General features: G+C 53.0%; 6 protein-coding genes across 6 annotated transcripts; 3 read left to right on the plus strand and 3 right to left on the minus strand.

The window, feature by feature from the left end:
• Positions 1 to 776: 776 nt before the first annotated feature.
• On the minus strand, positions 777 to 1088 carry JDV02_010554 (uncharacterized protein; the record flags this gene model as incomplete). Its single annotated transcript, XM_047992303.1, has 1 exon — positions 777 to 1088. One exon carries the CDS (start codon positions 1086 to 1088, stop codon positions 777 to 779), a length of 312 nt encoding a protein of 103 aa, XP_047848317.1.
• Positions 1089 to 1410: 322 nt separating this feature from the next.
• On the minus strand, positions 1411 to 1935 carry JDV02_010555 (uncharacterized protein; the record flags this gene model as incomplete). The annotated part of the gene is made up of 2 exons (XM_047992304.1): positions 1411 to 1597; positions 1646 to 1935. 2 exons carry the CDS (start codon positions 1933 to 1935, stop codon positions 1411 to 1413), a joined length of 477 nt encoding a protein of 158 aa, XP_047848318.1.
• A 1570-nt stretch (positions 1936 to 3505) lies between these two features.
• JDV02_010556 (uncharacterized protein) lies at positions 3506 to 3673 on the minus strand (the record flags this gene model as incomplete). Its single annotated transcript, XM_047992305.1, has 1 exon — positions 3506 to 3673. One exon carries the CDS (start codon positions 3671 to 3673, stop codon positions 3506 to 3508), a length of 168 nt encoding a protein of 55 aa, XP_047848319.1.
• Positions 3674 to 18739: 15066 nt separating this feature from the next.
• Positions 18740 to 19772, plus strand: JDV02_010557 (uncharacterized protein; the record flags this gene model as incomplete). Its single annotated transcript, XM_047992306.1, has 2 exons — positions 18740 to 18746; positions 18802 to 19772. 2 exons carry the CDS (start codon positions 18740 to 18742, stop codon positions 19770 to 19772), a joined length of 978 nt encoding a protein of 325 aa, XP_047848320.1.
• Positions 19773 to 22395: 2623 nt separating this feature from the next.
• JDV02_010558 (uncharacterized protein) lies at positions 22396 to 23199 on the plus strand (the record flags this gene model as incomplete). Its single annotated transcript, XM_047992307.1, has 2 exons — positions 22396 to 22500; positions 22561 to 23199. 2 exons carry the CDS (start codon positions 22396 to 22398, stop codon positions 23197 to 23199), a joined length of 744 nt encoding a protein of 247 aa, XP_047848321.1.
• Positions 23200 to 23309: 110 nt separating this feature from the next.
• On the plus strand, positions 23310 to 23558 carry JDV02_010559 (uncharacterized protein; the record flags this gene model as incomplete). Its single annotated transcript, XM_047992308.1, has 1 exon — positions 23310 to 23558. A coding segment is annotated over one exon (249 nt), but the record flags the coding sequence as incomplete, so codon positions are not given.
• Positions 23559 to 26661: the final 3103 nt, after the last annotated feature.

Here is a 26661-nt window from a genome sequence, read left to right on the forward strand (position 1 = left end):
GGCAGTTGTGGCGTTCGATGGGGAATGGCTGGCCCACCTTTGTGAACAAGCGATCAATCCTTCTCTTAATCGTGGTGGGAGATATCACTGAGCCTTGGTGCGCTGGGGGCCACGCATGACTCCAACGCGGGTTTGCTTCGGTCTCGTCGGTACACTGGCGGCCGGCTCAGACGGGAGGACAAGGGCTGCCGCGCGGCCTGCGCGGCCTGAGCGACTTCTTAAACGCCATGACACGTTGAGGTTCACAAGTAGTTATTGCCTTTACTTGTAATATCGCAATGTTCAGGCAATACGGTAGCAGAATCGGATTAAAAGGCTATCATACAATCCCAAGTCTAAGCTTAGTCCCTGGCGCCCCTGTAGGATGAAGAGCCTGTGTGTGTCGAACCACGCGACGAGCGAGAATGTCTCCGAGATCCATGGTAATCTCCCCGCCGCGACTGACCCCTGCGAGATCCAGGATACGGCCTTGTCTGGGGAGTTTCAATCTTATCAAAGCTAAGGAGCTGTCAGGATCGGAGCCAAAGGGCGGAGGTGGGGCGAGGCGGAGGCACCTACAGCTTCGTCACAGCGTAAGCGCAAGCGAGCGCAACGGACAGTTTGATGAAGGCCATAGTTGGTGGTGGGCGTGCTTGAAGGGGAGGCTCGATGGACCTGCAGCATCAAAAGGGCACGGATGGACGATTTATAGGTTGGAGTTTCTTCCCGAGAGGTTTATTTAAGCCAAGCAATGTACACAAATATGACGCATTAAATTAAACGTTCTGTCTGATTCTCTAAGACTCACGACCGCCGTTTTCCCCGTAGAGTCCCTCATCCTCCACCCCAACCGTGGCCTGCCGGGTTGCTTCTACTACGGTCTCGCGGTAGTTCTCAAAGGAGGAGCAAATGCTGCTGATCACCAATGCCAGGCCCTCGTCCTGTTTCTCTATGTATCGCTTGTACGCGGCGATTTGCTTCTGGAGCTTGGCGGCTTGCTCTTGGCTTTGCCGAAGCGTCCTCCGTAGCGCTGCTTTTTGCAGTTGCAGCTCGGTTGCCTGTTGCCTTAGGGTGGCGATGGTCTGCGCTGACTGGGGCGAGACCCCCATTTCGTGGCCAGGGGTGTGCGCCAGGGGCTGCCGGGTGTCAAGAGGTTGGCGCTGTGCTGGACCACCTTGCCTCCGCTTTAGTGGCAGAATTGGAAGTTCTTTGTCGTAGTCAGCCATATCGAACACTGGTGCTGATCCCACAGTGCATAATGCGGACGGCAGTTTGTCTTATATGTTCGATGTCCGATTGATGTCCGACTATAATAAGAGAGTACATGGGGTTAAAGATGAAGATTAAGCCTTGACGTTGATCGTCCCGCGCCTCCGCGCAAAATCTGCCTGCGCCCATCCCATCCCACCCTCCCCCGCCGATGCACAGCGGCTAGGCCTCATGTGATGGACCCACAACGTCGTCGCCGCCCAACAGATGAGACACGAATGACTTGAAGAGCTCCTTCAGGCTGGCCCTTAGATCACTGAGCCCGTTGGCCACCTGGCCCATTCGGTCATTCCCCTGCGAGATTGCTTGCTCCAAGACATCCAAGCGTAATGCCATGCCCTGGAGTATCCTTTCCTGTGTGTTAGCAAGGGGTCGGTTCGTAAGATTTTCGGCTTACAATTTGAGATCCTCATTGCTTGTTTGCATGACTTGGAAGGACAACTGGTCCGGGAGTAGAAAATCGGGAGAGAACAAGGGCCCATTGACAGCGGGTGTACTAAAGTCAAAGCAGGGAGCGGCGGGATTCAAGCCAGGCTGAATTGGTGCGGTGGACCCAGTTTGGGTCATGGGCGAGTCTGTGCTCGAAATGGTGGAGGCGTCCTGGTCAAGGCCCGGCATTGTCAGCTCCCCGCCAGCCTCAGGAGCTTCACTGTTGTGCAGGAATGGCTCGAATGAGAATGAATCCATAATGGTGCTATGTGTTCAGGGATGCTCGATGACTCGTCGTGCCAGAAGCTTGTGAGCCCTCTGGCCCAACTTTAAGTAGTGGCGGGCTCAACACGCAAGCGCAGCCGACTTGGACACACCTGCTCGCGCCTGCAGGCGGGTTAATACTAGCAGGTCAATTCTCAATTCTAATTGTATGTCGGCGGTTGGCGGCGGGTACTTAAACGCCCAGGCGCTTACCCCCTCGACCACCGGGAGGCAGAGCGGCAAAGACGCAACAAATCGAGATAATGAAGCACATCAACAATTGGGTCCTACTTGCAGCATGCCTTCTGAGGCAGGCATACGGTTTCCGCACAATGTGTCTTACCTCTCCTCTCATTACACTCGAGGCGGGAAAGACCAATGTGTCAGCCTTGTTGGTTCTTCGGCGACCCTCGCCTGACCTCGGTGGGCTAACAGCGACGTAGCATTGAGGCGCCACGCAGGACGAGGTGTGAGGCAACCATGCAGTTCTCCGACCCAGCTTTTCTCCCGATTCATTACAACTTCACTACCATTCAGTGTGGAGGCCAACAGCTTGCCACCTTCACAGTACCTGCGGAAGTCCCCAATGGGGACGCCGATATAATTTGGTGCGTCCACGCATGCCTAACCTAACCTTTACCTGCCGCTAACCGAGGGAAGGCGTTGCGCCGGGCTAACTCCGTATTGCGCTCGCACGTCGGTGTCTGGAGGGCAAGCTGACCCAGCCTTGGAGCTGGAAAGGGAAGGCGACGTTGGTTGCGTACTGGAGCACATCCAGACCACCACTTCTTTGGTCACTCGGACGAGATCAACAGGAATAATCGTCGAAACACTGCCATCGATGTTCACAGTCACGATGACCAGTTTTCCGCATATGCACAGCACTCCATCGGTGACCTTGCCGGATTCGTCCACCTCAGCAAGCTCGCCGACCGGGCCTGCGGTATCAACCACTTCGACGTCGACGTCCGTCTCGGCTACGAACAGCGCCACCGCACCCACAACCAAAGACTCCGCGCTCAGAGACACTTCCCCATCTCTGACTGGTCTGACAAATCGGGACAGAACAGCCTCCACCCCAGTCACGGCTCCCACCTTAAAGCCGACTGGCGATGGTGTGTTCGTCAGTTCTGCCTCTCGGCTCGCCACCCCCCTCACCAGTACATTTACCTTGTTCACCACCATTACAGTTTTCCAGACCTTGAGCGCCGGCTGCACAACTGCCTAGGAAGGGGTGGCAATTCGTAAGCCTTTTGGGGTCGATGGCGCACTACTACTCGAGAGCTATATAATAAGCACACAATGCCCACTCATCCTTACGGGTCTATTCTGCAAGTTCTTATCTTACGCGTGCTATTAAGCCCAGTATACCATGTCCGAACAGCTGCTGCCCCCCCTCCGCCCTTCCACACAGGACCATTCCTCCAAAACGGTCGCGTCACTTTCTTCCGCCGTGCCTGGCATTTCGGGTTCCTGTGATCCCCGCTTTCCAGACCGGCCTCCGCATATGATCCTCGAGAGGGCTGACTCGAGTTCAGCCAAAGCCTGCAGAGCCATTCACCAGCTATGGAGTCAAGACGTCCTCGAGGTTACGAGGCGAGTACTCCGTCTGGAGGCTGAGCTGCGCCTTGAGAAACAGAATGTTGCCTCCCTCGAGGATACAGTCAGTGATTTCGAGGGCAAGATGCAGCTTTTCCAAGAAGAAATCCAAGCCCTGAGGAAAGAAGCCCATGAAGGAAGGGAGAACATGCATCAAGTGATAGCCCAGATGCAGTTATCCTGTCAAGAACAGGTAAGGCATCCGCCTCATCGCTCACTCTTGCTGGCCCTCGCTTACGTGGTCAGGACTTGGGTTTGAGTGATGCGACGGATAGTTCGATCGTATCCGGTGGCCCGGCCAGGTTCAGCCCTCCAACTCCACTTGCCATGGAAGATTGGGAGTTCACGGGGAAGGTGAAGGAGCTTTCTGACGACCAGCTTTGAGCCTTTGAGTTAAATACCTCTCAGGCAAGGATAATAGGCTTTGTAGTATCAACAATGTTTTCAAGTGGTTTGAGACCATGACAGTGCACGAGATCAACGTTTGCAAGTTCGTCTGCCGAGCACGACATGAGGGCATCGTCGCTCAGCCGCAGGAGTGTGGGTTGAAGGAACCTTGCACGCCCCTCCGAGCCTAGAAGGGCGGCGTCTACTGAGGTAGCAAGAGGAGAGGCCGACCGGACCCACTTACTCCGCGTGGACAGAGGGTGCGGCCGCGCCAACTACTCCACCTCCCCGGCGGACACGGCGCCGCACCCCACTCTGACCGGCGCTTACATGCGCCGGCCCCTCCGAGCCCCGGACCACGGTTGCCGGCAAAATAAGGCCTTAGTGATCTACCACAGACCTAAATTAGGCCTTTCGCGTTCATGCGCTGCCCTCTTGGCCAACCAGTGGTGCCAGACCGGCCGTTAAGCGCTCGGTGGTTCAGACGGCTGCCGATGCGTGCCCCGGACGCCGATTGTCAAAATACCCAGGCAATACTAGGTGACGAAGTTTTTTGGGCGCCTCGGAGGCCAATTATTTACTGCCGGTTCCGAGGTGACACGTCCGTGAACTTGCCTCGACGCCGTCTTTTTCGGGATGTGCGCGAAGAGTTTTCAGGATGACTGCTCCTTAATCAGTTACATGGAAGCTACCCTCTTTTGTGAACGGCTAGCTGAGAGTGTCGCGCAGCGCGAGCTACGACGTGAGCTACTCTTCATAGATTCTTGGAAACATTTACAGAGTCGAAAAAGTCAAGCGGAGGGGACAGGCGTGTAACCAATGCGGTTCCTCGCTGCACTTCAAGGCGCCATACTAGCCTCATGGTAAATTCGATGACTTGAACCTTGATTTCTATCTCGAGATTATATTGAGTGGGATTTGGGGCGCTTTATTGTGAAACCATGCAGGTAATAGGTCGGTCACTCGGAAGGTAGCCAATATAGTGGTATCTCGCAGCGTAGTAACGACGCCAGGTTCCCTGGCGTTTTATCCTAGTGGCACTCCAGAGCCCACGCTCGCAGACCCTGGGTTGCCCTGTAGCACTGTGATACGCCGATTGTCTGGCTCCGCGTCATACAGTGGTCGTCGGCAAACACGTGAACTAGTAGTCTCCCGTCAGTGATCAGTCGTACCGGTAGTTCAAATTGACTCACGTTCACAGCTTTCGCATATGTCGACCAACATCATCGAATTGACGTCACCAATCTCATTGTTCCGTAGGCTATTGCACTCGTTTGAGCGGAAGTCTCCCTCAATCACAGTCCATACGCCAAGGTTAATTTCGATGCAATCCGTGCCGCCATAGAGTCGGAAATCAGTAATATGCTTGCTGCAAGCGAATGCCGCGGACGCGAAGGCCTGCCCAACGAAGAGGGATTTGAGATGCATGTTGGACCTACTGTGGGACGCCAGATTTGAGCAACGGACTGTTCATTTAGCTTTATAGTTGGACGTAGCTGTACCTTGTCTAGCAGCCAACTGTAACTTTTAGCATGCTGCCTTTCGCACTGCGGAAGAGGAGTGATGGGTCATGCGCGATATGAGCGTGCCAATAGCAGCCCAGCTTAAGCGACTTCCCGGGAAGCCAATCCGCAATGAGTGTGTCACATGCTTTGCCGTGCATACTCGAGCAAGCCACGGCGGCTCATGTAGGCAGGCGCAAATTAGGGACTAATCACGGAGGGACGTAGTCGCTGGTGGGCTGGGGTCCCGAGGTCGTCCGGCACGGACCCGGGAGGAACTCGTCGATATAAAATCGGGCCACTGCGTTTACAAGGTCTCCAATCTCGGATGGCCCGTCCAATAACTATATGGCGACTCTAAAGGGGCCTCAACCCGTGAGTATCTTGATGGCTATGCACTAGTACAACAGCTGGTGTAGTATAGCCAATGCTGTGATTTAACCCGCCATGCACGACGATATTGAACAGTCCCAGAGGACTCTCAAGTGGACGCGGATTCAGCGAGACGACATAACCAGATAATGTTACTTGCAATGCACGTACGGTTCCTATCATTGTCATATGTAGCGTGAATACCACGGAGCTTTGTAAAGTGCCATCCTTCTACCCTTCCGCTTTATTTTACTTGTCTCGCCAAGGTTTGAAGTGGCTATCAGGCACGTCCGCTTCTTCCATGTCTTCGTACGTTTGTGTTCCCTGGGTCTGAGCAGTACCAAAGTCATTGACGATTTGATTCTCCCTGTCGTCTGGTTGGCGGGAGGCTCCTTATGTCCAAACTGCACGCACCTGAGCATTTCCATGCTTTGATAGTAGCTGGTGATACTGCAAATTGCCGAGTCCTTCCATACGGGTGGCTCTGCCCTTCCAACTCCCAGACATTCATAAAACTCGTTTCGAGCCTGTGGTGTCAGCGCCGTGTTGATGTTGGAAGGATTGCGTACCTGCTGTTATAGTCTTGCTCTGGAGTGGCACATTGAGTGTCGCTCCAGTTGCCGGTGTCTGTGTCAGGAGCATCCATCTTGACAGGTAGATGGACGAGGTTGGAGGAGCGAGGGTCGTGAACTAGACTAGAGAAGAGGCAAGCCTTTTATAGCATGGGCTGCGGAAGAAGTAAAAAAAGGGGGGGGGGGGGGGGGTACCTTTCATGCGCACGGCCCGCGGCGTCATGGAGGAGGACTGGTGGCTTGGGATCATGGCTCATTGACGGATTTGCTTCAAGATTACGTCGAGTTGGAAAACCGACAGAAGAAGATTCTGGGATCGGTAGCTACGGTCACATTCGTGACATATCAGGACAATCAGCAGCAGATCACTGCTTGCCCCCGTGCACCTGTTTGAAGATAGTAGTCTCGGTGGGCAAGGTTGTTTCTAGTCGCTCCTAAAATGATTGGATTCAATGAGAGTAGTCTAACAATGTGGATAGTACTGCTATTTTCGCAGTCTGCGCTGGATCATCGTGGCTCGATGCCGCATATTCGAACGTTCTCTATGACACACCGTCCACGGCCGGAAGAGCGGTTCCGGGTTGGGTACATCAATACTCACGCCATTACCGACCTACGATGGCTTCGGTCGTCGTTGAGCAGTGAGAGATCATTGAAGCTCGTCGTATTGAAGAATAAGATAGTGGTTACCGTTCTGATGAACATTGAGTGTGATCCGCGCACTTTGATCTGGTAGTTTCGCTGTCTGAAACTGTCGTGTGGTCATCACAGAGAAACTCGGGCAACTAAATTGCTGCTTCCATAGGCGCTGTACGTGCTTACACATCTGGCAAACACCAGTGGCGAGGTCCCTCTCAAGCAATGGGTCACGCGTAATGTCCGCGTAGCAAGTCGACCGAGCTACGCAGGAACAGCTTGTTGTCACAAAAGTTTGGGACTGCCACCAAAACGCGCCTATCTAATACCTGAACCCTGAGGTGGATCCACTGATTATCATGCCGAAACGAACCGGTAGTATGTTCATCCGCCCCGGCACGGCCAATCGGAGTGTGCTGTGTGGATCGCCACTCTCACGAGCTTTTCGCGAGACTGCGCTAGGTCGCGCCCGCGCTCAATTCTTGTGTCCTGTGACCCCGCCCGCGCAATATCCATACCGAACTCCCAAGCAAACAAATTGATTGCGGCCCAACGCGCGTCTCGGACCCAGAGTGGTACCAACTGTCTTCATATTCAGAAGAATGAGTTGGCCATCCAGACTTCTCACGATAACGGTCGACTACTTTCTCACAATGCGCTAGAGCGCGGTGCCTGCTCTCTCGATTGCACTATCCCCAGATACTACGACATCAGCGCAAGGTGCGCCCTTTCAACTGGTGCGACGCAGCGCAGGCATCTTGGCCCGAAGATTTCGAGCGAGCGCTTAGATCTGGACTAAATCCGAAGCGTGCAACATTATTCAACGTACCATCTCCCGAGGACACCACACTGTCGATCGACCCGCGCTGCAACAAACTGGACAAAGCGAATCACAGCTTGATGGTATGCCATTTCTTCTACTGTCATGACTCGTCTGACATCTCTGTAGGCTTTTACACCTAGCACACTCGACGTGAAGAAGGACTTCCCGAATAAACCGAATACTCCCCTCTGGGTGTATGGGAGAGGCCAGTATGTATACTGGGAGCAATGCAATGTCTCTGTCTTGGAAAAGGATAGTAATGGGGTCAAAGTCACCACGAAGACATACGATAAGAGTGATGGCAAAGGGATAGTGCCACATGGAACCGAGCTGTATTTAACGGGGGGGAAGGTGGTAGAAGAATAATCGCATTGCTGGCGATGCGCGGTGGTACCTCATTTTCCACTACATAGCTTGTCCCTGATCCGGAGACCCCCTTCTAGCTCCAAACACACGTTGATGTATGCCGCTTCTCCACACTTGCTTGTGAAAATCATCGACACGCATTCCGTCGCACAATCAATCTGTTCTTCTAGTTCCCTTCTGCGCATCCGGCTTGCCATGATCGCTTCATAGACTTCGCGGCCGAGGACACGGAGAATGGCCTCGTCTCGAACTCCCTTCAGGGTGAACTCGGGGTCAGAAGTGTTGGATGTCAGCTTGACACCATTTCCTAAGACCAGGTGGCGAATACCCATGACCGATACCACCTCTATTCCGAACAAGTCTTTCACGAGGCGTTCCACTTCCATTTCGTAGACTTCCAGCATCATAACACAATCGAACAAAGAGAATTTCGGGAATTCCATCATGACGGCAGCCTTCGGTATAACCGCTGCATCATTCTGCGTGTGGACCCTTCTGATCGCTCCACACATGTCCCCTCCAAAAACATTTGCGAGCCCATGTAGGGGTACGTGTTCGACCACATCTTCTTGCACCTCGTTGTCGTTACGTTCGCTAGATGGCTTCTCAGCTACTAGTTTGTTTGCCAGGCCCGATGGATGAATCGCGCAGTTTCCGGACGTCTGCCGCCTTTTGGTGGGCCGCTGGGCGTGTTGACTGGGTCCAAGTTTGCTCCTATCCTGTATCTCGTTGGGTAGAGGGGTAGGTCTGAGCAGCGACAACAACGCCAACTCTATGATCGTCAGCGGCGATAACGGGCCAGTAGAGGTCGGGCAAATACCGTCTACAGAAGCCGCAATTCCCAACTCAACAGACAGCGCGCAAATGGTTGGATGACCAATGCTGGTGCTGTGGCTCTGTTTGATCTTTTCGTGAAGCTTATCTCGGTCGCTGTCTTTCAATTTGGCAATGCGGGCCTGCCCAAGCGCCGCGGCGCAAAGCGAGACCGCCCCAGGGCCCACGTCTCGAAGGACATTGTATAGGAAGAGTTTGTACGTTTTCTGCCTCCTGTTGGTTGGGATGTTCTCCAAAATGCCCTTCGTTTCTTTCACGCGTTGTCTCTCGCCAGGCTCGAATGCCCCCACGACCTTCACTTTTTCTGCGAGTTGAAGCAGTTTGTCGAAGTACTGGAGCTCGGTGGACTCTGGAGAGTGCATTTGGCGGCCCTTGGGAGCAAAGGAGTGACGGGTGCGCGCTAGCTGATCAGCGATCCGTGCAATAGTGGGAACAACCACTGGTGCTATGATCCGCGCTGGCGCGGTGCAGAGGGTGCAACACACGGTGAGATAGATGTTGCAACGAATGATGCAACAGTTTGTGCGTTGGACGATGCAAAGTGCGATGCAATGGACGATGCAACAGATGGTGGGTTGGACGATGCAAAGTGCGATGCAATGGACGATGCAACAGATGGTGGGTTGGGCGATGCAAAGTGCGATGCAATGGACGATGCAACAGATGGTGGGTTGGACGATGACAAGTGCGCTGCAATGGACGATGCAACAGATGGTGGGTTGGGCGATGCAAAGTGCGATGCAATGGACGATGCAACAGATGGTGGGTTGGACGATGACAAGTGCGCTGCAATGGACGATGCAACAGATGGTGGGTTGGGCGATGCAAAGTGCGATGCAATGGACGATGCAACAGATGGTGGGTTGGACGATGACAAGTGCGCTGCAATGGGTGATTCAAAGGGCAAAGATGTCTGGGGCAGTTGGACTGGGGGCTCCCTTATGAGTGACGAATGTAAAGGTCAATGTACAATTCCGTGCAATGGTCGATGTAGAATCTGCGGGGAGGCTGCAGGGGTGGGCTGCTGATCCTGCACTAGGCTGCGTTGGCACAAGCGCCACTAACGCAGTTCGGTTGTGACAAGTGTCAACGCACTGGGGAACACAGGACGACAAGGGGGAAGTTTCGGGGTTTCAGATTCTGATGTCGTCTCATGGTAATGATCCTGCTAACACCGGCCAAAAGCACGCTTGGATCTCACCCCCGTGCTTCCTCCCATGGGTCGGATGCTTTTGTTGACCCAAGAACATGAGGATTCTCTTTCGTTCGATTTGCTCCGATCCGACTGCTTGTAGCCACGGCCTCATCATCAATAGTTTGGCAGTCATTGCTCCTTCTTGGAGGACCACCTGTCCCTCGTACGTTTGTTCGGCGGCTCTTAGTTTGGTTATGACAGATTGGTTTGTGCTGGGTCTGAGGGTCTTTTTTTTCGTCCGAGGTATCTGCAAGTCTCGCCGACTGTATTTGAGGGGTCTTCGTAGTCTCGTGATGACAGACATTGCCGTCCTCAGGACCCGTTTCTCGACACAAGATGTCGCCCATGTCAACATGTGTAGTGACAGCTGTATCATTTGCGTCGACTTTGAATGTGGGCATTGTAGCGGTAATCGGAAGATGATGATGTGAAGAAGGTCGTGGGATGGAATCGGTTGAGGATGCAAACGTGTTTTAATACAGGTTGCTGTCGTGTGCGAGATACACCGCCTGCAGGACCGCCACTTTTGGGCCGTCCGGCAGCGGCATGATGCTCTGACATGACATGCCGCGTATGACACTACCGGCTAGGCTCGACTTGTTGGAAACCTCGTCCAACCATCGTCTCGCGATGAAACGCCTCGACGCGCTTCCATTGTGATTCGGTGGCGATGTTGTATACAAAGCTCGACCGTAAGTTGACTGAATCCTGCCTCCTGTCCATGGGACAATGAAAGCCTATATTTGGAAATTTCTCACCTGTGATACCGATTGGATCGATTTTACCATGAGCCCAGCGTTTGGCGAAACAGAATCAGTAACTGGATACTCGTGAACTCCTTTTATGACCGATGGACGCGCATGCCCACTGGACAAAGGTGGTAGGGGTAGTAGCCGCCTAGCGCTAGGTCTTCGGGGCTGAGTGATCTCCAGTTGAGAAGTGACCATGCGAAGCTAGAACATTGCGGCCACAGCTGAGCCGGCACCCATCCCACCCGTTCGACAAAGCTCCTCCCACCCACTGCTCCCTGTCCAATACCTTGTTGATCTCACCCTCTCGGGCCCTGGGGTCGTGGGACAATTCCCGAGGACAAACACGAATTAACGGCCCTGAGCCTGGGATTGCATCGAGCGATGTAAGCGCCTGACTGATGCAGGTGCTGTCTACTCGTCGCATATAAAATGAGACGTCCTTCAAAAACAATGGTATGTGGCCTCATTCCTCTACTTTATCGCATTAATACCAAATCTCATCCCCCAACTCTTTGGGTTTCACTATCGCACAAAGCAACACCGGATACTGTCGCCCTTGATCGCTCGTTGAAGTTGCTCCCTCCATCGACAGGCCAAACGTCAGTCTGATATTCGGACTGGCGCTAACCAACACCCCGGCTCTCATGGCCTCGCCCGCAGTACCCTCAAACAAAGAGTTGCAAAGACAACTCTCCCACGGATTTGAGATGTATTTTTCGGCCTCCACGCCTTACTGGCAGCCCGTTCAGGGGCCCATGGCTCATCAGTATATCGCGGCACCCGTGTACAGCGCAAGACCCATGACAACTCTCACATCGCCGCAGGACCTAAACCAACAAGCAATTTTCAACGTCTCATATCAATACCCACCGCCAACGACGCCCTTGAGTGACCCATGCAAAATTGAAGCTTCGCGAATGACGGAACCTTACGTCCAGGCCGCTAGATGGATGTCATGCCGTGGCGGGTCGCAACAGCCCAGTGAAAATCCCACGCAGTCCCCGTCCGTGCAAAGTGAATCCTTGGCTGCACACTCTGTCGGCTCGAACCCCAACGCCAATTCTAAGACGATCACCTATAACGAAACCATCAACTCCGCGGATCGAGTGAATTTTGAAACCGAAGTAGACGAACTCCTAAAGGTCATTCAGCAAAAAGAAGAGGAGGTGACAAAGAGATCGATATCCACACACGCACAGCCTGCAAACGCTGGATCGGTTTCGGGAGCGCAGAGTTCTGGCAGCACTTGGCACCCTTTGACTCCTGGACAGATGGAGCCCTTACAGAAGAAGAAGTGGGTTTGCGACGGCCCGAAGTGCAACAAGCGATTCGTCCAGAAAACTCACCTCGATATACATCGTCGGACCCACACTGGAGACAAGCCATATGTGAGCACATTGTGCCCTTATACCTAGAAGTTTTATACATGAGCTTTGCTGATCAACAATAGGTGTGCACGGAGCAGAATTGCGGCAGTACATTCTCGCAGAAGGGCAACCTCAAGGTGCTGTCAAACCTGCAGTTTAGCTGCGTGATGATAGCCGCTGACTCTTGCGGTCATTTAGACACACATGCGTCTGCATACCGGCGACAAGCCTTACGCGTGCAGCATCTGTGGCAAACTTTTTGCCCAGCGCGGCAATGTCCGGTCTCACGAGGAAACGCATAAGGGTCTCAAGCCGTTCCTGTGCCGACTTGACAACTGCAACCAGAAATTCTCTCAACTTGGGAATATGAAGGTATGGTACCTGCAAAGAAGACAGCATTTGTGGACACGGCACTGACGAGTGGTTGCGCAGACTCATCAGAATAACTTTCACAAAGAGACGCTCCAGAGCTTGACCGCCTTATTTGTCAAGTATGCTCGCGAGGGTGAAGTGCCAGTTGAGCATCTGGACCTTTTTGACTACTTCAAGGTTCATTATAAGAATAGTAACAAAGGTATTAAAGGCCGCGGTAAAGGCAGACGGGTTGCACCGACGAGATTGACCTTCCCGCCCAGTTCCAAAGCGCAGCAAGGAGATGTTTATATGCCTAGCAACGCGACGGCAGCAGTTTGCTGGCATCTAACGAGCGAACATCCGATGTTCTACCACCAAACCAGCCCCGGCGGCGTGGCTGTTACGGCATATGATGATGGAGGGTCGCAACTGGTTCCTGTCGGCCGCTGCTCGTACTAGGCAGGTAATTCTTAGCAGCAGGTCTCATCTGGAGTGAAATTGCCTGCCTCTGAGCTGTGGTAACAATTGAGTGCGGCTCGCTGCCAATCCAGGTGGGCCTTTCTGGCCTTCGTGAAGTCTAGGCAAGTTAGCTGTTCATGGGGACCAGGATCTGGCTGCGTACAATGCCGTTGGTGATCCGTGCAGTTTTCACGTCTGCTAATTGCTGGGTGATCCATCGTGTATGTTTCCCAGATACTACGACCGCGACTTTCGTCTATATACCATTAAAATGACTGCCTAGGCATCTAGGCTCCCAAGAACGTTCCTGCTGCAAGCTTGAACTTGGAGGCGGAAAAGGCATGTCTATCAAGGAAAGATGCAAGCCCCCGAAAACTCTCTGGGTTGATCAATGTGACATGGAAGTAATTGCAACGGGTACCGCCCAGCCTATACTGAAAGTCCTTGCTTGTGCTAATATCCGAACTGCTGGGCGAAACGCCGACGACGACCACGGGCACAGGAGGAGGCCCGATCCAAAAGTTGCGGTAATACTGCTCTGTAGACTCTTTATCGGTGCGGAAGACGAAAATAATAAGATTGTAGTCGCACATGCGTACTCGCTGTCTTTCAGAGGCAGGCAGGGACCCGGGTGCTTCAGTCAGGCTGTACCGCCGGCCTGGAGGCTCGTGACGTTGCATCTCCCTGGTAGGAATATACTGGGGTCTGTTAGTACTTAGCATTACAGCAAAATGAATTGGGCTAACCCACGGTCAAGTCGAGATCTTCGTTCATGAGGATGTTGATGAGCCCAGTCTTGCCGACTCCCTTCTCGCCGATGATCAAGCATGAAGCCCTCCTGGTAGGTACCCGACGAAAGAGCCAGGACAAAACGACTGAGACTGAATAAGCGAGTAATCCAAAGCAGGCAAACATCTTGGTTTCCGTGCCGACCTGGGGCAGAGTGAACATGAACTATCTAACCCTGTGACGGAGGATCGAGAGTGTTATATTCGCTCCTGTTCGGGCAGCCTCACAGCACAGCAATGTACTTCACAATTACGGATTGCGCAATGCCCAGGACAGCTTCCCGAGCGGGTCAAATGCATGTTCCGCGGACGCAACAGCAAAACGCGAGACAGGAACATGTCCGCCGAAGAGAGCAAAGCGTGTACATCGGCTTCAGCTAATGCCACCTTGGCCACCGTCGCGACGGCCGGTCTGACCCGCTCAAGCGCATGCGGAACGCCACGTCAGCCGCGTCTCAGGTAAGGTCTGGTATTGCAATGTGCTTGAGCAGGCTAGAGGTAGATGCGTCTAGCTAAACCTGCTCGTAGGTCACTCCCAGCCGGGGCTAGGAAAGGTTTGCGAGGGGGAGAGAAGAGAGAAGACTAGATGCTACGACTCCTTCACGATGTGTTCCCAGCAGTACCAATCAACATTCGCCCATCGACGCCACGTTCATCGTCTTCATTTGTCTTCGTCACTAGAGTGGATTGGTGCGGCCGAGATAGCTGCTAGTACTGTCGGCAGAAGCAAGCTGGCATTCACATGATTTGCACCATTATGCCCGATGATGCAGATGACAAGGATGTAATCATACAAAAATACATTGAGGTCAGACCTGATGAAGTGCGAAAAGCGGTTAATCATGTGGAGGCATGAGTACTGCACTAGCATCAGCTGGCTTCCCAGGACTGGAGGTTCGAGCCTTGTTCCCGCTATAGCACTGGCACAGCTGACCGCTTTGAGGCGCTGCGTCTGAGCGGAAGCATCTAGCATTAAGGCCAGATGACTTCCTATATAAGGCAGCAAGTGCCAAGTGTGCAGTAGGGAGACAACAGAATCCTGACATCGTCCTCGCAACAATGGTTCGTCATCTCATTACCGACATTGCAATCAGATGCGGTCATATCAACGAAGTGCAAATCGAAGAATGTAATCACGACCCGAAGTGTTCAGAGGCCAGACAATTTGAGTCGCACGTCGAGCTCAAGTCCGAATTATGCCAGAACTGCAGCAAAGAGAGGAAGTTCCACATCCATTTTCGCCAACTATCGGATGCACAGTCCCTGAAGCGTTACTGGAGTATGCGTTACCTGTTTGGCGACAAAAGTATCCGCGGCCCGTTCACAATCTCGGCGCATGAAGTAGTGGACGCGGTAGACGTTCCTGATTGGGAGACAATTTGGCGCAATCAGATCCTGCATTGCATCAACCAAGCCAAAAATGGGGCAATGACTGTTTTTATGACAGGGCTGAAGGAGATTCCAATTAATGAAATGGACGCCCAGGGCGGAGACTTTGTGAAAGAAGCTGTACGGAAGGTGGCGGATAATGCTGATCAAGCTGCACCGGCTAGTTGAAGGCGAACGATGGCAACTACAGACACAGCCCCGAAGATGTTAAAGATGCTTAATTGACTCATTTGACAAATCACGAGGTAAACTGGACTTGCTTTCCTTCGTGAGCTGCCGCCAGATTCAGAAAGTGGCGGAAGCCTCGCAATTGTTCCAAAGGCAAAAGGCAGCTGCAATATCATGAATCGAGAATGGCAGTTGGCCCATCATGCAACCAGCAACTTCAGACAGGCGGGTTTATAAGAGCATAAATATAGTGAATGCTGCCATTGATAGCAGCAAGTCCCTCATGCTCCAGGCACATGATATGGTTGGGGTTCCAGACCTCGCGTCGCGCAGCTCCTGTGCTACGATTCAGGAGCTTGATATCTACCGCTTCGTTCGTGAGTGGAAGAACGAGTGCACCGCCCAATGTGGGCCAGGTTGCAGTTCCCACTTCGCTTCGGAACGCTGCGGCAGGTGAGTTGAGGATGTCTTCAAGCGTTCTTCCGTATTTCGACGCCCAGCGCTGAATCTCGACAGCCTGTACTTATTAGCAACTATGAAGCTGTCATAGACCTGTGCTATTTACCTTTTCCATAACGGCGACACTGAAATATTCTTTTGAGGCCGCGGAAAGTCCGTACGAGTAAAGACCCGTTGCTTTCTGGATCGGGCGCGAAATGATGGCGTGTGTCAAAGTGACAGAAATAGCCACTTGTTTGAGCTCAATAACACGGCATCCTAAGACAAAGAACCTCTCGGACGCTCTTCGGTGCGGTGCGGAAGACTTTTGGTCGCATTTTTGTGACGAGGCACTGGGAGGAAAGTTGGATTCTGGCCATCTCTGATAGGCTAGAGTTTTGTCCGGGAGGAAGATATCACGAATGGAGCGAGGGCTGAGGGACTCATCAGTCTATCATTCAGTAGTCTGACGCGTATATGGACCTACTCTCGTCCGCTACACTCACCACCTAGTAGTAAATACACCAGGTTTATAACCGATAGGCAGCCTGATTGCAGTTGTCTCTTCGGGCGGTACAGGGCAGCTTTGTGTTGGGCGACATACTGTCCGCAGTCGGTAGTATAGTGGTGGAATATCGTCGTCCACGATTTCACTGGTTTTCCGATTAGCATTGCTGCTGTATCTGCAAAGAAAAGGAGGCGGAGAAGGGTATAGCGGGTAGGCTCGCGTACCGTATAAAGGAAGCTCGTTGGAACGTGGCCCAAATATGTCTGTGAAGCTCTCAACGAACCGAATGCCTTCTCTTACCGCTTTGACGGTTTTTCGAAGGCTCTCATCGCCAAGCTGCTGCCCTGACTGGCAGTAAGATTGTAGACACTGTCGCAGATACTCGTAGGCTTCGTCTTTTGGAAGTTCTTCTTTTATCGCCACCTCCGAGAGACCAATGACGGCTAACCTGAAGAGTTCGATAAGGCTCTTTTCCCTCTCGTCCTTAGAGAGCAGCTCGAAGTGCTTTGCACATTCGATAAAGAGACCTTTCCAACTCAGTGCGGCCTTTTCCGCCGGACTGAGGTGCGAGAGGACAAGTTTCTGTAGCGTTTGGTTTACGTCATCTTGCGTACGTAGAATCCGGTCCCAATCTTGCTCCTTTTGCGGTAGCTTTTCGGTCAGTAGCTTCCGCACTATAGGCACCCACTGCTTCGTTTTCTGTGGCGACGGTGAAGTCGGGGTATGGGGCCGTTTTTGGGAGGACTCGAAACCATCGGGGGTAGTGACGATGAACTCCAAACTCTGCTGCATCGTCGTGGTCGTAGAACTGAAGCAAAAGGCACTGTGTGCTTCTCGCAACTCAGGGGAATCAACTCGACTTGGGAGCGGGGGTCGAAGGATGGAGCGCCTGGCATAAAGTCACACCGATGGCCCCTGCCTGCCGCTGGCGTTCCTTACGCATCAGCAGTCCGCTTGTGACGCCCATTCTTGGCCAGGTTGGCGCCGAACATTTCTTTTGCGCTGGGGTTCCCAACAGTTGCCCAGTCCTTTCTTTTGTCTGGTCAACCAGGCCTTGTGGCTTGCATGAACGTGGGGATGGTTTGGTTTGGGAGATGCGGCCGGTATTGGCTGGCTTAAGGCGGCCAGTACCAGTTTTTGTTGGTCTCGGCCACTACCCAATTCCACTTGCTATTTCTGGCAGACGTGCAGCCCCAGGCAACGCTCGGGAGCCTGGCCTTGTCGATCAACTCAGACATTCACTATCCCGTTCCCACCGCCTGAGCACGGGCCGCTGCTGGCTTAGTCCGACGTGGCGTTTTATAGACCCGTCTGACCAGCCAGAGCGGGTGCGTTGAAGCTCGTTGGGACTTGACTTGGCGAGTTGAAACCCCTGCGGTGTACTCGTCTCATCGTGGCGCTAACTATTTTGGGTGACGTACTCCACTAATCTTGTCTGACGGTGAGTGAATTGCACTAAGCCTAGTCTGGCGGACATGAACATAAACTACGACCCCCGATCGATCCTGGCCTTGTAATGCCCCGGCCTCTACCCGTCTCCAGTTGTTAATCACTGTACAAGCATGATGGGGACTGAGACGGAAGCGTGCTTGCGGTGCGGCTTCCAAGATCTCGGCCTGGAAGGCTGTTAACCTACACATAACTTGGGCAACCTAAGCAGCATTTTCGCCAACTCCCTTCGCATTCTCCCCAATACTTCCTCCACCATGTTCATCATTGTTGAGACACAATGGTAGACGTTGTTGAAGATTCTACAGGGCAATCGATTTCTTCCCTTAAGCCGCTCGTGAGAGTAGCAGATACCCTCGGAGAAGTCTGCCAGCCACGCGTCACCACGTTCGTTCGCTCAGTCCCTAACGAGGTATCCAATCAAGAGGGAGAGCAGAGGGACACGGAGGAGCCATTGAGCGAATCTCAAACTCTTCAGCTCATTTCAGGTCACTGGCCAGCCCCGTACCGAGTTCGATCACCGATAATTACCAACTTCACGAGCGGTCCTCCTCGAGACGATGCCGCCATAGTCCGCACCTATCCTGGCTTTGCTCGTAAAGAGTGCCTGCAAGATGACAAACTCAACATATATGGCCGTGGAGATATATGCACCAGTTCAGAGCTCAGTACGTTGGATTCCCTCCGAATCTCTCACGCTATTAATCTTGATCAGATACTCCTGATCCGGTCACGGATATGGCGATACAAACTGCGAGTTTGAGGGCAGAGACCGGTGGCGGTGATGTTGAATATTCAAACCAACTTGCACTTTCAGAGGCGAATCCCCCGTTGTCCCAAATGCCAGGTAAGTGACCGCAGCATTTAATGCATTTGCAAAGCTGTGTCGCTGACGGTCATAGCACCAACTCTTGCAAATTCAAGTGCTCATGCCGAAGAACGTGACGATGACAATGACTCGACGTTTTCCGGTAGGGCTTCGTCTTTCTCAACCCTGTCTTCCGAAGCATTGAACTACGAGTGGAAGTATGGGCGGTCGTACCATGGCTATCGAGCTGGGAGGTACTGGTTTCCAAACGATGAAACCGAGCAACATCGACTCGATTTGGTCCACAACGCCTTCCTCAACGCTTTGGATGGGCGACTTATTCTTGCACCAATCAATCCTCATGGCGTTCGCATCCTCGACGTTGGGACTGGTACAGGGATATGGGCTATCCACGTTGCGGACGAACACCCAGGGGCAGAAGTCCGAGGAAGTGATCTCAGCCCAATCCAACCAGATATGGTTCCCCCCAATGTTGAATTTTTCGTCGATGATGTGGAACAGGAATGGCTAGGCCAACCCTACGGTTTTATACACTGTCGAAATTTGGCTGGAGCCATCGAAGACTGGCCACAGCTTGTAGGCCAGATATACGATAACCTCATCCCGGGTGGCTGGATTGAGCTCCAAGGATTTGTCAACGTGGCGTACTCAGAACGCGGAGAACTTCCATCCGATGACCCACTGGTGCGGTTAATGGCAGGGCTCAAAGAAGCGGGCGATTTCAACCGCAGGGAGATGAACCCTGTGCCGCTGTTTAAAGATTGGGTGGAAGCGGCTGGTTTCATGAGAGTCAAAGAAGAGAGAGTCAAAATCCCTATCGGGTTGTGGCCGAAGAACGAAAACCTCCGAACCGCAGGTGGATTCATGGCGGCAAGTTACCGCCTGGGGATCGGAGGAATCACGGCTGTTCCCTTCAGAGATAACTTGGGTTGGTCTGCGGCAGAGGTTGAGGTCTTCAATGTGGAGGTGCGTGCGGCAGTTTATCGGACAGACGCTCGGTACTACTTCGAGTTCATATCTGTTATCGGGCAGAAGCCTAACTGAGATAGACTGTTATTGGAATACCACTAACGCGCAGCCTGCGGCATGCTGTTCGCTTTCAAGAATGAGAGTCAACTCGAAGTCAGGATTTTGACTTTGATGAGAGGTCGTGACCAAGGAACCTCTTCACACCGCACTGAGAAGCTACTGACAACTATGCCCCAGCCTTGGAAAGACAACCAAGAGAGGGGGAAGGTCCAGCGCTTCGAGGCAACGCAACAGACATATGACATTCATTATATATGACTTAACCGAGCAAGCAAGACCCTCAGAGCTGGAGAATGATCGCAATTCTGGCTTCTTACAGACCGTACCCTCACAGGAAAGTCACCAAGTTCGTCTCGACAGCCCTGAAGTTGTGATCTACTGAAGCGTGCATGCGAATTAAGCCATGGGGGACACGAACGTCGTGCGGTGCAGTCGTTGGCCGAGGGGTGTGTGCGAGAAGCCCTGCCGCCTCTCCTTGCCGCCCGGCTACAGGGATGGCGCGGCTGGAAGCCACAAGGCGTAATTAAGTCGGTAGGCGCTGGTTGGATGGTCTGTGGACTTTTCAAACGTTGCCGAGCCGTCAATTGCTCGGACTGGTCTGGTCCGATCCGAACGCGACCAAGACTCGTAAAGACAACATGCGTTAGATTACGCCCGTCTTAAGTGATTGATTGCGACTTTGGACTGGGAGGCAATCTGCGGTCTGGCTTTTGTTCTCACGTCTTGAATCTTATTATACCATGGTTCTAGCCGAGGTTTCTCGTTCGTCAAATGATACTGACAAAGCCACCAAAGCTCCGTGGGGCAGATGGTCATTGTTCACCAGCTTGAATTGTGTTCTGATAGACTTCTTCCAACCGAAGGCCCGGAATTGTCATGTCCCTGACGCTGGTGTTGACACTGGGCACATGGTAAAGGCATTCTGATGGTGAACGTACGCTCGGTGCCTGTGGTATCGGATCCTGACCAGTCCTTACCAGTCCTTCCGACGCCGGAGCCATAGTCCCGGGCAGAATCCCAGCAGCCGATCCATCAGAGCAATGCCACTGAGCAGCCCTCAAAAGCCCGTTCCTCCGCTGGGTCCGACAACGTGTGCTAAATACCACGGGCCAACGCTCGTCTTCGGTTTGCCTGTGAAGGCAGTGGCTTCCTGGGAAGCCGCTTGGCGGTTATGATGTGACCAACAGGATCCGGGCAGCTTGGGCTCGACCTATGATATGGATCCCTCTGTTTCACTCAGGAGTTCTCGGGGCGGGACAGGAGTACGGGAAGGCATTGCTTACTCTTGCCACTACTGCAGGCCTTTAAGCCGCGACCACTGGGTCATGGGTTCAGGCAGGCGGAGGCTGTACAAGGTAGTGCCTCGGTCTGCCTCCCCAGCTGACGGCTTCCCAGGAAGCTGCCTGGAGGTGTTTTGTGTGGGCGTGCGTTCTTTCACTCCCAGGTCAACCAGCCAACAACTCTTCGGCAACACACCATGACTATATAAGCAGTCGACCCCTCTCGGCGACTCCGTGGCGGTTCAGCCTTCCTTCCAACCTTTTTGCACACCCATACGCCACCATTTTGGTACCATGACTTCCAATCCACTCGCAACTCCGGTGTCCCTGAAGACTCGGTTTCATTCTGTGGCCGACAAGACTTTGGACTACCCCCTTTCCCCGGCATCCCTAGAGCCCGAGCATGACCTTCAAGCCACTACTTCGAACTCTATTACCGATATCATCGACCGCATTGCGCTGCTCCCAACTGATCTCGATTACAAACAGGTCGACAGAACTCTAGAGCAAACTCTACTCTATCGCAGCAGCACTGAGAAGAAACGCATCAGAGACTTTGCTGTGAGACTCGGTAACACCTGCACAGGGTTGGAGCACCAAGAGCCTGAGCAGTCACGCCCCAACTCCTCTCAGTCAAATATTACGCCGCAGCCGAACTCCATATATACCTGCCTCAGATTCGGGACGAAAGAGCCGGAGTCATCGGGCGATATCGACAACGTGAGCACCGAGCCAGGAATGCCGCCTAAGGACTCGGCAGACCTGAGCTTCAATAGAAGAAAAACGAGACAGTCATCTCGTCAGGCGAAGCATGAGGCCATCGACCATGTGCAGCACCAAAATGTGACTGCATGGGCTAGACGTGCAATAGAGGAATCAGCTGCAGACGCGGTGTCGACGCAGGATGCTCACTCGAAACCAGGTCGAGCTAGCCAAAGTCCCGCCACTTTGCGGGAGGTGACGCCAAATTTGGTGACGACGGATTCGAACCCGTTACCCATAGTCGGCCAGTCCATGGACGACTTCGTCGACGACTGCTACGACCAGGTCCGACGCTTAAATTCTCCCGAAATTTCGCGGGAGGCATGGGTGAGCCTCGTGTCTTTCATGGAAACCACTCACGTGCGGCCGCAATGGACGGATGGATCAGAATGGCAAGCGCTTGTCACTAGGGGTCGCGGCGACAAAGACCGTGGATCGATTAAATATGCCCTCACTCTCATATGCTTCGCCAAGTGGCACGAGGGTCAGGTACAAATGATCACGACATCATCACAAACCGCCAAACTCAAAGCCGGGCAGGAAGTCTCACGACGGGTCCTCGGCGCAAAACCAACCGCGGAGGACCAAGCGAGACTATGGGACAGGAGGCGCAGTTCTTTGAACACGCAGTTAGCTCGTGGACGAAAGTGGGCTCGCTTAGTGAAAGAGTTTACTTCGGGCATCCTGCTTGCGAACTTATGGTTAGTTGCCTTTCTGACAACACAGAGCTCAGCTGACGTCGAAGAAGGCAACTTGGAAAGACCTCGGAGAACGACCTAGATCAGTTCATTCAAGATCTGCACGGAGACGAAAACAAGAAAAAGGTCATCGGCCTCTTACAGAGGCAGGTTGACCTTCTCACGAGGACTGGCCGCACGAACGAGACTGTCTTTATATCCGACCTGCTCTGCGCGGGGCTTCTGCACCGCAACCTTGCCCCAGAATCCAACGAAAAGGCCGAGGACTTCTGCGAGACCGTTCGAAAATCGGTCGGCGATGCGCTACTTACTGTCGGCAGCGAATGCCTTGACGCGAAGGCTCTCAATACTCTCGCTCCAAATACTTGGCTTAATGCGAATGTCATCATTGCGGGCCTCACGGTCTCCGACAGACTCCCTTGGGTCCGGGTCGGGCATTCAGTCCCCATACATTGTGGAGTCGATGCTTTGCGTAGGATCCGTCGGCCGTTCCAAGTCGCTGCCTCGGAGATCACCGCTTGGCGCAAGGAGACGACGGAGCAACTGGTGTTCTTCTTTGTTCTTTTCCAAAGGTCAAATCACTTCAGCCTCTTAGAAATCAACGACAAGGAAAAGACCATCCACCACTACGACTCGATGTGCACTAATGGCAAAGATAACGCCGATATCAAGGTCTGTTTCCGCAATTTGACGCCAGGATAGAGCTGACAGACAAGAAGGCGGCATGTGCAAAAGAATTTCCCCAGCTTAGGTACTGCGAAGAAGTATGTATCTCTGATATCTGAAATCCGACCATACTAACCCGCATGCAGCCCGTGACACAACAAGAGGACAGTCATAGCTGCGGCCCCATTGTTATGAAGATGGCCCGGCTGCGAATGACGGGACAGGCCCCTCCAACGACCTATGACCCTGAAAGCCTCCGCCAAGAAGCTATCAGGGTCTTACGCTTGGCATGGTCGGATGGTATTTTGTGTCGCCAACCAGGCAGCTCGACGGGGAAAAGGAAGCGAGCTGATGTCGAGCCCGCCAAGAAGAGGATGAAAGCCTACGAGAAGTAGGGAAATGGGTCTGGAAATGGGCATAAACGTAGTTGTCGGGCAACAAATTTTGGCATTTGGATGAGATATTTCGTATTTCATCTAATAGGGGGCTTGATCCTGCCAGTTCAGCAAAATTCTAGCTGATAAACAGGTTTCTACCACTCCGTAGTTCCATTATTGACTCCCGTCGGACGTTACTTCAGTTTCGGCAGGAGGGTGTACTCGTAGATGACGTATACAACGATTGACGAAACCAACCAAGCACCAATGATAACCGTACTGACGATAGCAGTTATCGACCATTGTCCCTCTTGGGTGCCATACACGTTCAGTAGCGTTGATATCAGACCCATTAGCGAATGTAGCATGGTTGGTCTTTAGGCGTAAGCTTCGCTTTCGGGGAGAAGGGGAAACAAGGGAGCACATACATGACCAGGTAGCGATTAATCCAGATACGATTGTGATGCCACCTCGTCCATAACCATGCGAGGCCCACCGCTGCTATTACGCAGGCAAAGGAAGCGATGAATATGAGGGGAATGTTGCGCACGGCGTGCATAACCGCTTTCCCGATATCGCCAGTCTGCTCTGGCGCGTCGAGATACCGTACGGACGAGTATGTAGTCGGCGATACCAGAAAGCCGGCCAAGAGGAGCCAAGAGAAGAAACCTGCAAGGCCAAAATAGTATGGTTTGATCTCTTTATCCATACGGAGAATCATTTTGTCGTATTCGGTCTGAGAGGTACTGTAGTCGGGGGGGTCCATCTCGCCCGCCAGGCTTTCTGTGAGTCGAGGGCGGCGAGAGCCCGAGCCAGTCATTGGAATGGACGTTTGCATTGAGCATAGAAAAGATAACAAGACTCGCGAGTATTTGCTAATTTCAGGCTCGAGTCGCGGCAATGAAGCCAACTTAAACACGCGGCGAATCGTTAAAGTAAACCAGGGAAAGGGCGAAGCTAAGACACTAAAGTTGGCGGGCGAACTGCGCCTTCCCGAGCCGTCGCTTACAGTGGAAGCCAGCCACGACTCTTTTATTTTAATGGGCTCCGCGAAGACCACCAACGGAACGCGACCATTGCTCCGGCGCGCAGGTACGTGGCCGAGATCGCAAATTAAGGAAACTCGTCCAGCACATATACCGCCTTGAGTCACTGAAGAGTTGTGTGACACCCCTTGTCCTGACATCTTCTGGCGAACTTTTAACAATGGACGCAACAGTCGCTCAAGTGTACCGATTAATTGGCATGAAGCGCTCGAAGGAACGCCAATTGCTGATATCCAGGGCAAGACCCGACGACCTGCCCAAGATATGGAGTATGGCGATGGACGACTTCGCGTCAGCAAAATGGCAGTACCTGGCGGCGGAGGGACGATTATGTGACGCGCTTGAACTGCAGACGAGATTACTCGGCGATAAGCATCCCGAAACTCTCACCACCTTGACTTATCTCGCTGAGACACAGATGAAGCAAGGCAAATACAAAGCCGCGGAGTCATTGTATCGTTATACATTGGCACAGCATCAACGGGTGCTGGGCGACACGCATCCGGAAGTTCTCGTTACTACCAGTAAGCTCGCAAACGTGTACCACAGTCAAGGCATGTATAGGGACGCCGAGGCCATGCACCGCACAGTACTGGCAGAGCGTCGTCGAATCCTCGGCGACAAGCACCCAGATACGCTTCAGACTTTGAGTCACCTTGCGTGCATATACTCGAGTGAGGGAAGGTACGACGTGGCGGAGGCGACGCAGCGCAAGTCCCTGAGCCTACAAAGACATACGCTTGGCAACGAACATCTGCATACTATTGCAAGCGAAAGCATCCTGGCCGGTATCTTGCAGAGACAAGGAGGCTTTCGAGAGGCCGAAAATCTATATCGCCACGTTTTAACTGCAAGGCGAAAGAAGCTGGGTCCCCGGCACCCAAGCACGCTTTCGAGCCAAGGTCATCTTGCTGGAATTTTATTGTCCCAGGGAGATTACGAAGGCGCCGAAAATCTGCTCCGCAGTACACTGGATCTACAGGAACAGGTACTGGGCGATCATCATCCGGATACGCTCATCACTAGGAATAATATTGCAGACGTACTCGACCGCCAGGGAAAAGTTGTTGAGACAGAGGAGATGTTCCGCGAAGTGTGGGAGCTGCAAAAAAGGGTACTCGGGCCTGAACACCCTCACACTCTGATCAGCGCGGGCAACTATGCAGGAGCACTCTACTGTCAAGGGAGGTCTTGGAACGCCGAGGCAATATATCAGCACGTGCTGGCAGTGCGTCGGCGAGTGCTTGGGGACGGGCATCCAGATACGCTCGTCGCCAAGACCAATCTCGCGCTCGTTCGATACAGCCTGGGAAAATCTGGACTCTTAAATAAAACAGAACTACGCAGTTCTTATTGAGAAATGTTATTCCATTTGTCGGAATTGCAATAAAGTTGCATATTGTTTGACCAGACCATATCTTGCCATGCTGTCAGTACGGAACGCTCCGCTGAGACGCATTTTTAGAACCGTTGGTACGGCGAGGCTACGCACCCTTGCACATTTCTTTTTTTTTTTGGCCACAGTTGATGCCCCAGCAGGACCAAGCAGTGGATCGCCCGCCAAATGTGTCGAAAATAACGAACGCTTGCAAACTGCAAGGGCGGTGGGTGAGTCGGCGTGGTGAGTGCGAGGCGACGGGGCTTCCGCCCAGCGGGACCATACGCTCTGGGCTTCACAGCCTGGAAACGGAAGAACCTGAGAACCGCGCATAGTTGAGAGATGCCTGGTAGTAGATGATCGAATCTGCAAGCTACGCATCCTTCTTTAGGTCACTCGGCAATTTTGACTGGCGGTCATAGACAGCTGCCTGCACTGATGCATCCACTGTCCGAATCTGGAGATGCCGTCTCGGTCTGCCCCAGGATCAAACGCCACCAAGATGGCAAATTGAGCATTTGACGACATGCGAAGGCATGTTGGGCCTGCTACCTGACAATCAATACGCGCAGAGGAACAGTTAAGCTTTCCATTTGTCGTACCTTTGAATCGACGAGTCCGCTCTGGTTAACGTTATTTGGTGAGGCAGGAAGGAAGGAACAAGTGTAACGTCGAGGAGCGACAGACCGGTTGCAAA

The sequence above is a fragment of the Purpureocillium takamizusanense genome, chromosome 13, assembly GCF_022605165.1.
Source record: "Purpureocillium takamizusanense chromosome 13, complete sequence".
In the NCBI taxonomy this organism is placed as follows: domain Eukaryota; kingdom Fungi; phylum Ascomycota; class Sordariomycetes; order Hypocreales; family Ophiocordycipitaceae; genus Purpureocillium; species Purpureocillium takamizusanense.